The sequence below is a fragment of the Capricornis sumatraensis genome, chromosome 15 (genome assembly GCF_032405125.1).
Source record: "Capricornis sumatraensis isolate serow.1 chromosome 15, serow.2, whole genome shotgun sequence".
NCBI classification, from domain to species: domain Eukaryota; kingdom Metazoa; phylum Chordata; class Mammalia; order Artiodactyla; family Bovidae; genus Capricornis; species Capricornis sumatraensis.
The window spans coordinates 58308000-58321200 of NC_091083.1; the positions used below are offsets into that span (position 1 = coordinate 58308000).

Here is a 13201-nt window from a genome sequence, read left to right on the forward strand (position 1 = left end):
TTTCTTTTTCTTTTATGATTGCCTTGGTTAGGGCTTCCAAAACTATGGCGAATAAAAGCGGCAAGAGTGGACATTCTTGTCTTGTTCTTACCTTAGAAGAAATGCTTTCACTTTCTCAAAGCTGAGTATGATGTTAACTGTGGGTTTGTCATACATGGCCTTTATTATGTTGAAGTAGGTGTCCTCTATGCCCACTTTCTGGACAGTTTTTATCATAAATGGGTGTCGAATTTTTTCAGAAGTTTTTCTGCATCTATTGAGATGATCATATGGTTTTTATTCTTCGATTTGTTAATGATTGATTTGCAGATGTTGACAAATCCTTGTATCCCTGGGATGAATTCTCCTTGTTCATGGCTGGAGGTCCCAGTCTTTTTTCAAATTGATACTTTTAATGTGTTGTTGGATTCTTTTTACTAGTGTTTTGTTGAGGATTTTTGCATCTATGTTTATCAGTGATATTGGCCTGTAATTTTCCTCTTTTGAAGCATCTGCCTGATTTTGGTATCAAGGTGATGGTAGCTTCATAGAATGAGTTGTTCCTTCATCTGAAAATTTTCAGAATAGTTTCAAAAAGATATGTGTTAACTCTTTTCTAAATGTTTGATAGAATTCACTTGTGAAGCCATCTGGTCTTGAACTTTTGTTTGTTGGGAGTTTTTAAATCACAGATTCAACTTCAGTACTTGTTATTGGTCTGGTCATATTTTCTGTTTCTTCATGGTTCAGTTTCGCGAGATGGTACCTTTCTAAGAATTTGTCCATTTTTTCTAGGTTGTCTAATTTATTGCCATATAGTTGCCTGTAGTAGTCGCAAAGAACCAATTTTTAGTTTAACTGACCTTTCCTGTGATGGGATTTGATTATATTGTGAGAGTGCTCTCCTCCCATCGTGTTGTGGTTTCTTCTTTATATCCCTGGATGTAGAAAATCTCTTTTGGCAAGTCCCAGTCTTTTTTATGGATGACTGTTCAGCCGTTGTGATTTTGAGTTTTGTGGTAGGAGATGGGCTCGAGGCCTTCTACTCCACCATCCTGCCTTCTCTCCGTGAGGCTGTTCTATTCCCCATTCCTTTCTTGCAACCTTTCTGTGAACTTGAAATTATTTCTAAACACATGTTGAAAAAATTCCAAGGCCATTTGGAATCTGGATGTGGAAATGTCTTCAGGGCACATCATAAACAGAAAACTAGAAACGATGCAAGGGACAGAATTAAAACACCAGGGCCTCTTCCCCAGGGTAAGTCATTTTGTAACTTTAAGTTGCTGTGCTGTGTGTGTGAATGACCTAACCAAAATTCAAGTTAAAAGAGAATGATTAAGTTGGGAGACAGAATGAAAATTTGTTCCTGAAAGTTTCCAAGGATCCATGCTGAGAACAGAAAAACTCGGTAAGGGTGGGGGCTGCCTTGGGGATGGGCCTGGGGTTCTTGCAGGCTGGGGGGTATGTCTCACTTATGTCCAGACTCCCTGGATGTTGCCCCCTGGCCGTGGAGAGCCCACAGAATGAAAGCTATCCCACCCTGACCCCACAGGGCGATCTGCCATCTGCCCACCAGGTGGCACTGTGCCCTCATGGCTGGGACTGCCCTCCTCCCGCCTTGGTCCACCTGGACCTAAAGCCTGGGACTCTAGGACAGAGCACTGCGAGATTGAGATTGAAGAGTGTGGGGGCCGTGGGGAAGCAGGCTGAGGGGATGCTGACGTGGGCTCACTGCGAGGGGCTTCCCTCTCCATCCCCTGAGAGCTCAGCTTCTGGGGCCCACTCCCAGCTGCTTGCCTTGTGGACTCTGTGGCTCTGGGTAAGTGACTTAGCCTCTCTGAGCCTCAGCCTCCTCTCCCATGACTGGGTCCTGAGCCTCACGGGGTTGGTGGGGACCAAAGGTTGACCAGAGGCCCAGGCTGGTGCTGGGGGAGAGGGGCCTGTTGGTGCCCCGGGAACCCTCACTGACCACCCTCCCACCACCCACCACATTTCCGGCCAGGCAGCTGCAGGGTGGGTGTAGGTTCCTGTCCTGTCAGCACCTCCACGCTAGGGTGAGTGGACTGAAGGACCAGCTCCTTGGGAACCCAGAGGAATTGGGAGCCCGTGACTCCATGATCCCATGGCTGTACCACTGGGCCATTCCTGTGGGCACTTAGGTCTGCGGGCAGCCTGGCTCGTGGCCTGGTCACAGCCCGCCGGCCGTGCCTGAAAGGGCAGGACACATTGTGTCCCCCACTGCCCTCCTGCTGATGGTGGGCTGTGGAGGGTCCTTCCAGAGGGACCTGGCATGTATGTCCCCCTGCAGCCCCCAGCCTGTCCCGCCGAGCACACCCCAAAGTGGCCGACGCTTCAGCCTACCCCTGGAGTCTGAACGCCACCGGCCCACTCCTTCAGATTCAGGAGGGGACACACACTCACTGTGCTGGCAGTGAACTCTGGCGGGTTGTCGTTCACATCCGTCACCGTGATGATGGCGGTGGCCGTGTTGGAGAGGCCGTAGTTCAGGTTCCCTTCCATGTCCGTGGCCTGAATGATGACCATGTACTGCTGGACTTTCTAGAAGGGACAAGGGGGAAGAACAGAGCAGCAGCTTGGGTGTGGCTGCTTATACTTTGTTCAAAGAAACATATTCCTTGGATGGATTGAGCTGCTGCTGGGTCCCCTTCCTGCCCAGGGTATTGGCCGCAGGAAGAACATTTTCCTCACTCACAGTGGGTGGCAAGGTCTTTGCCTTCATCCCAGCACCTGGCTTTCACAGGTGTGGATCAAACTAGAAGGAAGGAAAAGGGGGCTTGGACTGTAAGACACTGAGGTTTGTAAAATTGGGGTGGAAGTATGCAAAGAGAGGCGACCCCAGATGTGTGTCTGCAGCGACCTCATTTCTTTAGCATCTTCAGTGTCAGAAATTCAAACAGGAGAAGGAAAGTTGAGCCCCCGACCCCGTTATCTGCACACCAGCAGACTGTGTCTGCATGCTGCCTGGAAGGAGTGGTTAGTGTTCAGATACAGGTGTGGGTTTTAGGAGGCAAATAAAGCTGGATGGGGACAGTGGATTTCTGGGCACTGAAGGGGCTCCCCAACCCTTCTGCAGCCAGACCTCGCCAGGAGCCACCAGTGCAGCACCCCTGAGAGAGCAGTGCCTGGTAAGGTGTCTACACCTTCGTGGGTAGCTGCGAGTCACCAAGGGGCCTTTGAGGGTCAGTAAACTCTGGCCTGTGGGCCAAATCTGTCTGCCAGTGTCTGTTTTTTTGTAAATAAAGTTTTATTGGCACACAGCCAGATTCATTTATTTACACATTGTCTGTGGCTGATTTTGCACAACAGCTGAGCTAAGTGGCTGTGATGAGCTTACGTTACTTGCAAAGCCTAAAACATTTGCTATCTGGCCCCTTTCAGAAGATGTTTGAGTCTCTTCAGCAAGTAGTGTTGGGAAAGCTAGACAGCCGCATGTAAATGAAGTTAGAACACTCGCTGACACCATACACAAAAAGAAACTCCAAAGAGCATAAAGACTTAAATATAAGACACGACACCATAAAACTGTTACAAGAGAACATAGCAAAACATTCTCTGACATAAAACGTAGCAGTGTTTTTTTCTTAGGTCAGTCTCCTAAGGCAATAGAAATAGAAGCACAAATAAACAGAAGTTTTGCACACCAGAGTGAGAAAACCTACAGGTTGGGAAAAAATATTTGCAAATGATATAATCAACAAAGGGTTAATTTCTGAAATATACAAACAGCTCATACAAATAAATAACAAAAAATCAAATAACCCAGTCAAAAAATGGGCAGAAGACCTAAATATAAGATATACAGGTGGCCAACAGGCATATGGAAAGATGCTCAACCTCATTAATGACTGTGCGTGCTAAGTTGCTTAGTCACATCTGACTCTTTCCAACCCCTGTAGCTCGCCAGGCTCCTCCGTCCATGGAATTCTCCAGGCAAGAACACTGGAGTGGGTTGCCATTTCCTCCTCCAAGGGATCTTTCCAACTAAGGGACCAAACCCAGGTCTCCTGCATTGCTGGGGGATTTTTTTACCGACTGAATCACCAGGGAAGCCCTTACTTATAGAGAAATACAAATCAAAACCACAATGAATTATCACCTCACACTGGTCAGAATGGCCATCATCAAAAATATCTGCAAGCAATAAATGCTGGAGAGGATGTGGAAAAAGGGAACCGTCTTCCACTGTTAGTGGGAGTGTAAATTGGTACAGCCACCATGGAGAACAGTATGGAGGTTCCTTAAAAAGCTAAAAGTAGACTTACCATTTTTCTAGCAATCCCACTCCTAGGTGTATATCCAGAGAAAACTCTTAATTTGAAAAGACATATAGCCACAATGTAACAGTTGCACTACTTACGATAGCCAAGGCATTGTGTCCATCAACAGATGAATAAAGATGTACATACATAACCGTGGAATATTACTCAGCCATAAAAATAATGAAATGTCATTTTTAGCAACATGGGAGCAACTAGAGATTATCATATTAAATGAAGTCAGAGACAAATATATGATAGCACTTATATTGTGGAATCTAAAGTACAATACAAATGAGCTTAATTTATGAAAGACTCACAGAGAACAGACTTATGGTTACCAAAGGGGAAGGGGGGTGGCGAGGGAAGGATGGAGTGGGAGTTGGGATTAGCAGATACAAAGGACTACAAACAAACCGGATGAACAATAAGACCCTGCTGCAGAGCACAGGGGGCTGGATTCGATACCTGTGATAAACTGATGTTTCTCTAGCACTTCTGACCCCGACCCTCCAGGGCACTGCTGGCCTGAGGGCAGACTCAGGGCCCGATTGTCATGGCCTTGGTGTGGTTGTGGTGGGGGCTCCCCCTCTGGACACGCCGGTCACCCCCACAGTGCAGACTAACACCGTGCCCGCCCCCCCAGTTCTGTCTGCAGATTGTCCCTGACAGCAAACACATTCCTGTACTTCAGTAAGCACACTTAAAAGCAGTTTCCCAGACTCACAGACTTCAGAGAATGAACTTATGGTTGCCAGGGGGAAGAAGCGGCGGGGAAGGGATAGTTATGGAGTTTGGGATGGACATGTACACACTGCTGTATTCAAAATGGATAACCACAGGGAGCTCTGCTTAATGTTCTGTGGCAGCCTGGATGGGAGGGGAGTTTGATGGGTGTATGTATGGCTGAGTCCGTTTGCTGTGTACCTGAAACTATCACAACTGTTAATTGGCTGTACCCTCATAAAAAATAAAAAGTTAAAAAAAAAAGCAGTTTCTGCCACTGCTATAAATGGCAAACCAGCATCACCTGCCGTAAATAGAAATTAGTCCTAAACATGACAGTTTATTTCTAAAGTTCCGTCTGTGAATATCTAGGCCCAACCCACAAAGTATGGGGAAGGGGGGCCACCCAGGCCGACAGAGCCTAGAGCAGCCTCCTGTCACCTCCCATCGCACAGAGAAACGAAGGCTGAGACACACATGCAGGTGCCGAGAAGACCCTGCCCCTCTCACCTGGTGGGTCTGATTAACACAGAGCTGGGGGCTCACCTCTGCTCCGTGGGGAGGAGCCACGGGTCCCAGGAGCAGGTGGTGGCCTCAGCGGCCTCATTCTCTCCCCTCCTGCCTCGTCCACGTTGCTGTAACCACGGGGCCTCCTTGCTGCTCCTTAAACGCATGTTCCCCTCCCCCCCAGGGTCATGCAGGGCTGCTTTGCCTGCTCTGACACTGCGCCCATCAGCAAGACCTTCCCTCCTCGAATAAAATACAAGTGTACACCTGCTCCCCCTGACAGACACCCATTCTCCTGAGACCCTGCTTTTCTTCTCAGCATCAGCACGGCGGCCCTCTGCATGTTCTTGCTCCAGAGTCCAGGAGTTTGTGGTCAGAGCTCTCCCTCTGGCATCTAGAGCACACTGTCACTGGTGGAGGAGACCCTCCCCAGCATCCACGGTGACCGTCTGCGTCACAGCTTGGCTCTGCAGGCACTGGTTGGTTGCTAGTTGGTTCCAGCTGTGCTAGATGCTGGCCTGGGCTGAGGATGGTGGCCAGGCTGGGGGCACACCTCGGACAGGCCTGTCCTATAGCAGCTGGCACAGGAGGGGCATGGGCATTGGGGACGCCCCTTGAGCTGACCCCCTCCACACGCCTGGCTGCAGAGATGCTTCTGGACCTCCCACAACATAAACCACGGCAGGCAGAGTCAGGAAGGGGGCTCCTGGAGTCAGTGTTAAATGGAGACCGCCTCACGGCTGGTGACGTTATGGGGCTGAGGCATCCAGAGTCCCATTGCGGGGCACCCCCAGGGCTCTGCCAACCCAACGTGGAAGCTCTGGCCACCTGGGGTCCTGGGGGATGAGGAGCAGGAAGGAGATGTGGGGCCTCCCGTCTGACCTGCCCAGGCCCTGCTCTGCATGAGCATTGTGGGGAAGATGACATGCAAGACCCCTCAGGAGCCCACTGTCCAGTGCAGGCAACTCCTCACTAAACAGGTCACACGTGGGCCACACGGCCGGCCCGAAACAGATGGCGCTTGGCTCCTGGGCCCCAGCTGCCCACCTCTGTTCCTACCCTGCTCTCAGTGGCCAGCAGAGGTCATTCTTCAGGGACAGTAGAAAGATGATAGGACAATCTGGTGATTGGTTAAGTTGTGGTCCCAAGTCCATCATGAGCCTTTTAGATAAAGTGAAGGTCGAGATGGACCTGGGCCCTCTGGGTCAGGGCAGCCCAGTGCAACAACAGGTGTCCAGTAAGAGACGATGAGGGCAGAGGACACATGAGACGGGGCAGAGGCTGGAGCGACCACAAGCCAAGGATGCCAAGGGCTGCAGCATGACTGGAAGCCAGCAGATGCACAGACAGTGTTTCACGACCCTCCAGAAGGAGCCAGCATGGCCCAGCCTTGGTCTCGGACCCCTCCCCCCAACAGCTGTCATTTGACGGCACACAGTGTGTGGTCACCCCAGGAACCAAGGCCTCAAATTGCCCTTCCCAGGCCACTGGAGGGACCGAGGCCCCCGAAACAGCCCCATCCCCACGCTGGCCTTCCTTGAAGCAGATGGCGAGACCCTGCTGGGAGAGGCTGTGCTGCGATCCCATGGCCTCAGCATCGGGACTCTGCCCGTGTGACTGCCTGGTGGGAGGGAGGGAGGGAGACCCAGGCTGGAGGCCTGAGAGGAGGGACTTCACCCCACCTTGGCTCCTACCCCAAGCAAAGGGAGGGGCTTAACCAGAGCAGAGGAGGGAAGGTGCTCACCCCGTGACACTGCTGTCATGTGACTACAGCGAGAAGGCGCCCCTCCAGTCTTATCTTTAATTGTGGAGTCACCGCCTCTACATTGTGACCATTATGGGCTGCGGCCCTAAGACGACACTGGAGAGCCAAACCATCTCAGAGACGTGGGGGCACTTTGTGTGTGTGTGTGCATGGGTATATATGCGTGTGCAAGCTCGTGTTCCTGTGTGTATGCATGTGTATACCAGTGTGTGTGCACATACATGTATGTGTATAGGCATGTGTATATGTGTATGTTTGTGTGTATGTGCGGTGTGTCTGTGTGTGCATGCCTGGGAGTGTGTGCACGTTGGTGCCTGTGCAAGTGTGTATTGTACAGACAACCACCACTAGACGGCATACCGGTCCTGCTTTTGGGAGCCAGGTGGTGGCAGTGGTGGGGTCCTTCTAGGCTGTGTGGTGTGGGGGTGAGGGGAGTGCGGGGTGCAGAAAGAAAATCCAGAGGCCCCATGGGTGGGGCCTCTGAGATCCAGCCAGCCTTGCTGAGCTCAGACAGGTCATCGCGGGGGCACTAGGGGAATGCGGGCCAGCCTCTGCTGTGGCTTTAGCTTTAGAAAGTATACTTTACAGACTTCATAATGGTCACCTGAGGGTGGGTGGTGGGGCCCAGGTAGAACCTGGGAAACATCCCTGGACAGAAACCCTCTTGCAAATGTTCCAGCTTTACTTGTTGGGAGGGTCTAGCATGGGTAAGAGAGTTGATGTTTTTATATAAAAAGCCTTCCTTGGGCCTTGCTTCGTGGCCTTAGCATGCTTGTCACCATTTGTGTGAGGCCAGGGAGGGGCCCTGGAGTTGGTGGACTGCGTGGGGCTGTTTTCAGGGTGGTTCTAGTGCCTCCTGCTGGTGGATCCACAGACCACACGCAGTATCCCCACCTGTCCTTCAGCCAGCCCTGGGGAATAGGGTGCAATACCATCCCCACTTTGCAGGTGATCAAACTGGATTCTCAGGTCGGAACTGGTGAGCCATGTGGCGACTGGATCCTGGACTCCAGCAACCCTCTTCTTGGGCCCCGCTGGGACTCAGAGAGGACCCTGGGCCCAGCTCCGGACCAGTCAACGGCCAGCGCTCCTCCTCCACCTCTGCTCTCCCTATGACACGCCCACCCCAGCGGAGCCAGAGGGAGGTGGGGGTGTGGGCCACCCGCTGAAGGATGGTTGTTGATAGCTGCGGCCACCAGGAGGCGTACTGAGCAGGTGCCCCTGCTGGTCAGCCTGGCAGCTGCCCAGCAGTCCCCCTGCTCCTGCCAGGTGCAGAGCCCTCAGAGCTGGGCAGCAGTAGGGCTGCAGTGAATTCATTAAAACGTGATCTGACCATTTCCAAGTTCAGGAGAAGGGAAGAAAACTGCAAGCGGGAGTCTCTGGGGTTTTCACTCACCGCCCCGTAGCTCAGCATTTAAATTTTGCAGAACATCCATCAATAATGCAGCCTGCTGGCCTGCCCCAGAAAAGCATCAAAGATTCTTGCACCCTCCACTCTCGGCCCTCTCCACTTGGGGCTGCCAGGGCACGCAGCTTGGACCCTGCTGCCCCGCTGCTCCTGGGACTGGGCCAGCCTGTCCCTGGAGACAGTGCAGCCTAACCGCCTGCCTGTGTCTGGTTCTCATGTGCTCAGCCTGTGGGTGTCCTCAGGGCCTGAGAACACAACTGGGGACCCACTAGATGGGCCCTGGGTGTGGGATGAGCCACAAGGCTGATGACCTGTTCACGCAAGCGCGTTGAGACTTGTCCCAAAAGGGATGGAGAGTGTGGCCACCATGGAAAATAGGCAGTGGGTCCTGGGAATTCACACAGTCACCTTTTGACCACAAGTCCATGTCTAGGCATATGCCCAAGAGGACGAGAACAGGCATCCAAGCAGGGGCTGATCTGTGATCACAGCAGCACCTGTCATGGGGAGTGGTCTGAACACCTACCGGTTGACGATGGGACTAGCAAATGTCCCTGTCCGCAGCAGAATACGATTCAGCCATGAAAAGGGGTGAAGCACTGACCCCAGCCACAGTGTGGACAGACCTTGAAAGCTAGATGCTCAGTGAGAACGGCCAGACCTGCAAAGGCTAACGTTGTAGGAAATACTCAAAGCAGGCCGCTCCACTGGGAGGGCAGGTTAAGGGGCCTGGCCTGGGGGGCTGAGGGTGGGGCGTCACTGCTGGCACCCAGGTATCCTTCAGGGCTAGAAAGGCCCTGAGGCAGACAGTGGCCCAGGGGGTGGGGAGGGAGCACAGTGCTGCAGAGGTGCCAAACGCCGCCAACCCACCCACGTGAACACAGTGGGCTTCGCAGACCCAAATGACATTTCCAGGTGCCAACACTCCACTCCCGCCTGTGGGGTCCCCAGGCACCCACATCCCATGCTGGGCCTGCAGGCTGACCGCATGCTGAACAGCCTCACAGGGCACCCACTCCGCACCCACAGCTTCACCAGGTGGCACCACCCTGACCTGGATGGGAAGATGGCCTGTGCCTGGTGGGTCCCCAGTCCATCTTCCTGGTGGCTCCAGACTCTAGGCCCAGGTCTGCTGCTGCTTCTCTTAAAAGCCACTGTCAAGAGCGAGAATCCAGGGCTTCCCTGGTGGCTCAGTGGTAAAGAATCTACCTACCAGTGCAGGAGACACAGGTTCAAATCCTGGTGTGGGAAGATTGCACATGCCTCGGGGCAGCTAAGCCCCAGAAACAGGTATGGGCCTGAGGGCCTGAGCCACTCCCGGCATGCTCTGTGGGCGGCTGCTCTGTGGCCTTGAGGGCTCTGTCCCGCATGGAGAGAATCCATCAGAGAACTCAGCACAGACCCTGGCTTTTGTTTTGCATTTCTCATCTTTCTCTAAAGGAAGTGCTGTCATCTGCTTTCCCTGGGGTTGATTTCCCACTGTGACAACATTAAGTGGAGGGAGGTGACATCTGGAAAACCCTGGAAACCAGCTGGACTCAGTGTGGCCAGGAGTGTGGTATTGAGGGTCCCCGTGAAGACGAATGCACGGGCCGTGGGTTCTGGAGGGGTTGCCCTGCTTGCTGCCAGACCCCCACGTCTGCAGGACCATCCTGTGACTCAGCAGACTCTTGGACGGCACGGGTGAGGCCAGTCTCGGAGGCAAGCTGGAGCCCTGAGGCCCTCCTAGGATCGCTATTCTTCTTCCCTCTGTTTTTTTGGGGGTGCAATGACTTCAGGGGTGAGGACCCAATGTGAGGGGGTCAGTGGATTCAATGGGCAATTTTTTTTTCTCTGAGACCACAGAGCCACGGTGTCTTAAAAATAGTGTTTGGCAAAAATGATTCAAGGATTGCCAGTGGGATATATTGATCCCAGCCTTGTCATGATAAAGGGACTTGTGTAACTGAATGAAGCTATGGTAACTCAACGGTGCAGGGCTACACAAGACGGATGGATCATAGTGGAGAGTTCTGACAAAGCATGATCCACTGGAGGGGGAAATGGCAACCCACTCCAGTATTCTTGCCTTAAGAACCCCATGAACATATGAAAAGGCAAAAAGACACGACATTGGAAGATAAGCCCCCCAGGCTGGTAGGTGTCCAATATGCTACCGGGGAAGAGTGAAGGGCAATTACTAATAGCTCCGGAAAGAATGAAGTGGCTGGGCTAAAGCAGAAACAATGCTCAGCTGTGGATGTGTCTGGTGGTGAAAATCACGTCCAATGCTGTAAAGAACAATATTGCATAGGAACCTGAAATGTTACGTCCATGAATCAAGGTAAATTGAGGTGGCCAAGCAGGAAATGGTAAGAGTGAAGACTGACCTCTTAGGAATCAGTGGACTAAAATAGACATGAATGGGTGAATTTAACTCAGATGACCATTATATCTACTACTGTGGGCAAGAATCCCTTGGAAGAAATAGAGTAGCCCTCATAGTCAACAATGGAGAAGGCGATGGCACCCCACTCCAGTACTCTTGCCTGGAAAATCCCATGGACGGAGGAGCCTGGAAGGCTGCAGTCCATGGGGTCACTGAGGGTCGGACACGACTGAGCGACTTCACTTTCACTTTTCACTTTGATGCATTGGAGAAGGAAATGGCAACCCACTCCAGTGTTCTTGCCTGGAGAATCCCAGGGATGAGGTAGCCTGGTGGGCTGCCGTCCATGGGGTTGCACAGAGTTGGACATGACTGAAGTGACTTAGCAGCATAGTCAACAAAAGAGTCCAAAATGCGGTATTTGGGTGCAGTCTCAAAAATGAGAGAATGATCTCTGTTCGCTTCTAAGGCAAACCATTCATCATCACAGCAATCCAAGGCTATGCCCCAACCACTAATGCCAAAGAAGCTGAAGTTGACCAGTTCTATGAAGACCTACAAGACCTTCTAGAACTAACACCAAAAAAGATATCCTTTCATCACAGGGGACTGGAATGCAAAAGTAGGAAGTCAAGAGATACCTGGAGTAACAGGCAAGTTTGGCCTCGGAGTAAAAAATGAAGCAGGGCAAAGGTTAATAGAGTTTTGCCAAGAGAACACACTGGTCATAGCAAATACCCTTTTCCAACAAAAGAGGTGACTCTACACATGGACATCACCAAATGGTCAATACTGAAATCAGATTGATTATATTATTTGCAGGTGAAGATGGAGAACTTCTATATAGTCAGCAAAAACAAGACCTGGAGTTGACTGTGGCTCAGGAGCCTGGTGGGCCACAGTCCACGGGGTCACAGAGTTGGACATGACTGCGTGACTAACACACACAGGGAAAACCACTAGGCCATTCAGATGTGACCTAAATCAAATCCCTTATGATTATACAGTGGAGGTGATAAATAGATTCAAGGGATTAGATCTAAGATTATGGCATCCAGTTCCATCACTTCATGGCAAATAGAAGGGGAAAAAGTAGAAGCAGTGACAGATTTATTTTCTTGGGCTCCAAAATCACTGCGGATGGTGACTGCAGCCATGAAATTAAAAAACGTTTGCTCCTTGGAAGGAAAGCTATGACCAACCTAGACAGCATATTAAAAAGCAGAGACACTCCTTTGCCGACAAAGGTCTGTATGGTCAAATCTATGGATTTTTCAGTAGTTATGTATAGATGTGAGCTGAACCATAAAGGAGGCTGAACACCGAAGAACTGATGCTTTGAACTGTGGTGCTGGAGAAGACTCTTGCGAGTCCCTCGGACAGCAAGGAGATCCAAGCAGTCAGTCCTAAAGGAAATCAACCCTGAATATTCATTGGAAGGACTGATGCTGAAGCTCCAATACTTTGGTCACCTGATGTGAAGAGCTGACTCATTGGAAAAGACCTTGATGCTGGAAAAGATTGAGGGCAGGAGGAGAAGAGGGCAACAGAGGATGAGATGGTTGGATGGCATCACTGACTTAATGAACATGAGCTTGAGCAAACTCGGATTAGTGGACAGGGAAGCCTGGCACGCTGCAGTCCATGGGGTCACAAAGAGTCAGACACAACTTAGTGACTAAATGACACACACCAAACTGCCTGGTCCAAGACCACCGCTGACCCCACTCCCCCTGATGCCTGCTATAGTCTTACAGGGAGCTCATTTTCCAGGAAAACAAATTTTTGGAATTTCCCATGTGGCCTGTCATGATGCTTCTTGTGAGTAAGGGGGGGATGCTGGTCTTGTCACTAAGAATGTTTTCCACTTGAGCTGAGTCCCATGAGTGAATTCGTAAAGTTAGTGGAGGTCACTATCATCATTGGCCCGGGGATAAGCCATCTTTATCACTCTGTGAAATCTCATCTGATGGCCATATAGGGTGGAGACGCTTGAAAAGTATATGAACCATAATATGGTGAATTTGGCCCACCTTTGGGAGAAAGAAGTTTCAAGATGGTGAGCCACCCATGGTCAGCAGTTCAAGGATGGAGCTGGATGGGCAGATCACATAGCCCAGTGACTACCCTCCCTCCAGAGCACCACCTGCCTGGCTTATCAGGCCATA

The 13201-nt window shown here is 51.2% G+C and overlaps 1 protein-coding gene across 2 annotated transcripts in view; it reads right to left on the reverse strand.

Moving 5' to 3' along the window:
* Positions 1 to 13201, reverse strand: part of CDH4 (cadherin 4) — a 480957-nt gene that overhangs the window by 15343 nt on the left and 452413 nt on the right. For both annotated transcript variants that reach the window (XM_068987048.1, XM_068987049.1), the window contains one exon: positions 2404 to 2541. In XM_068987048.1, coding sequence (XP_068843149.1) covers positions 2404 to 2541 — 138 coding nt within the window. The remainder of the gene's footprint in view (positions 1 to 2403; positions 2542 to 13201) is intronic.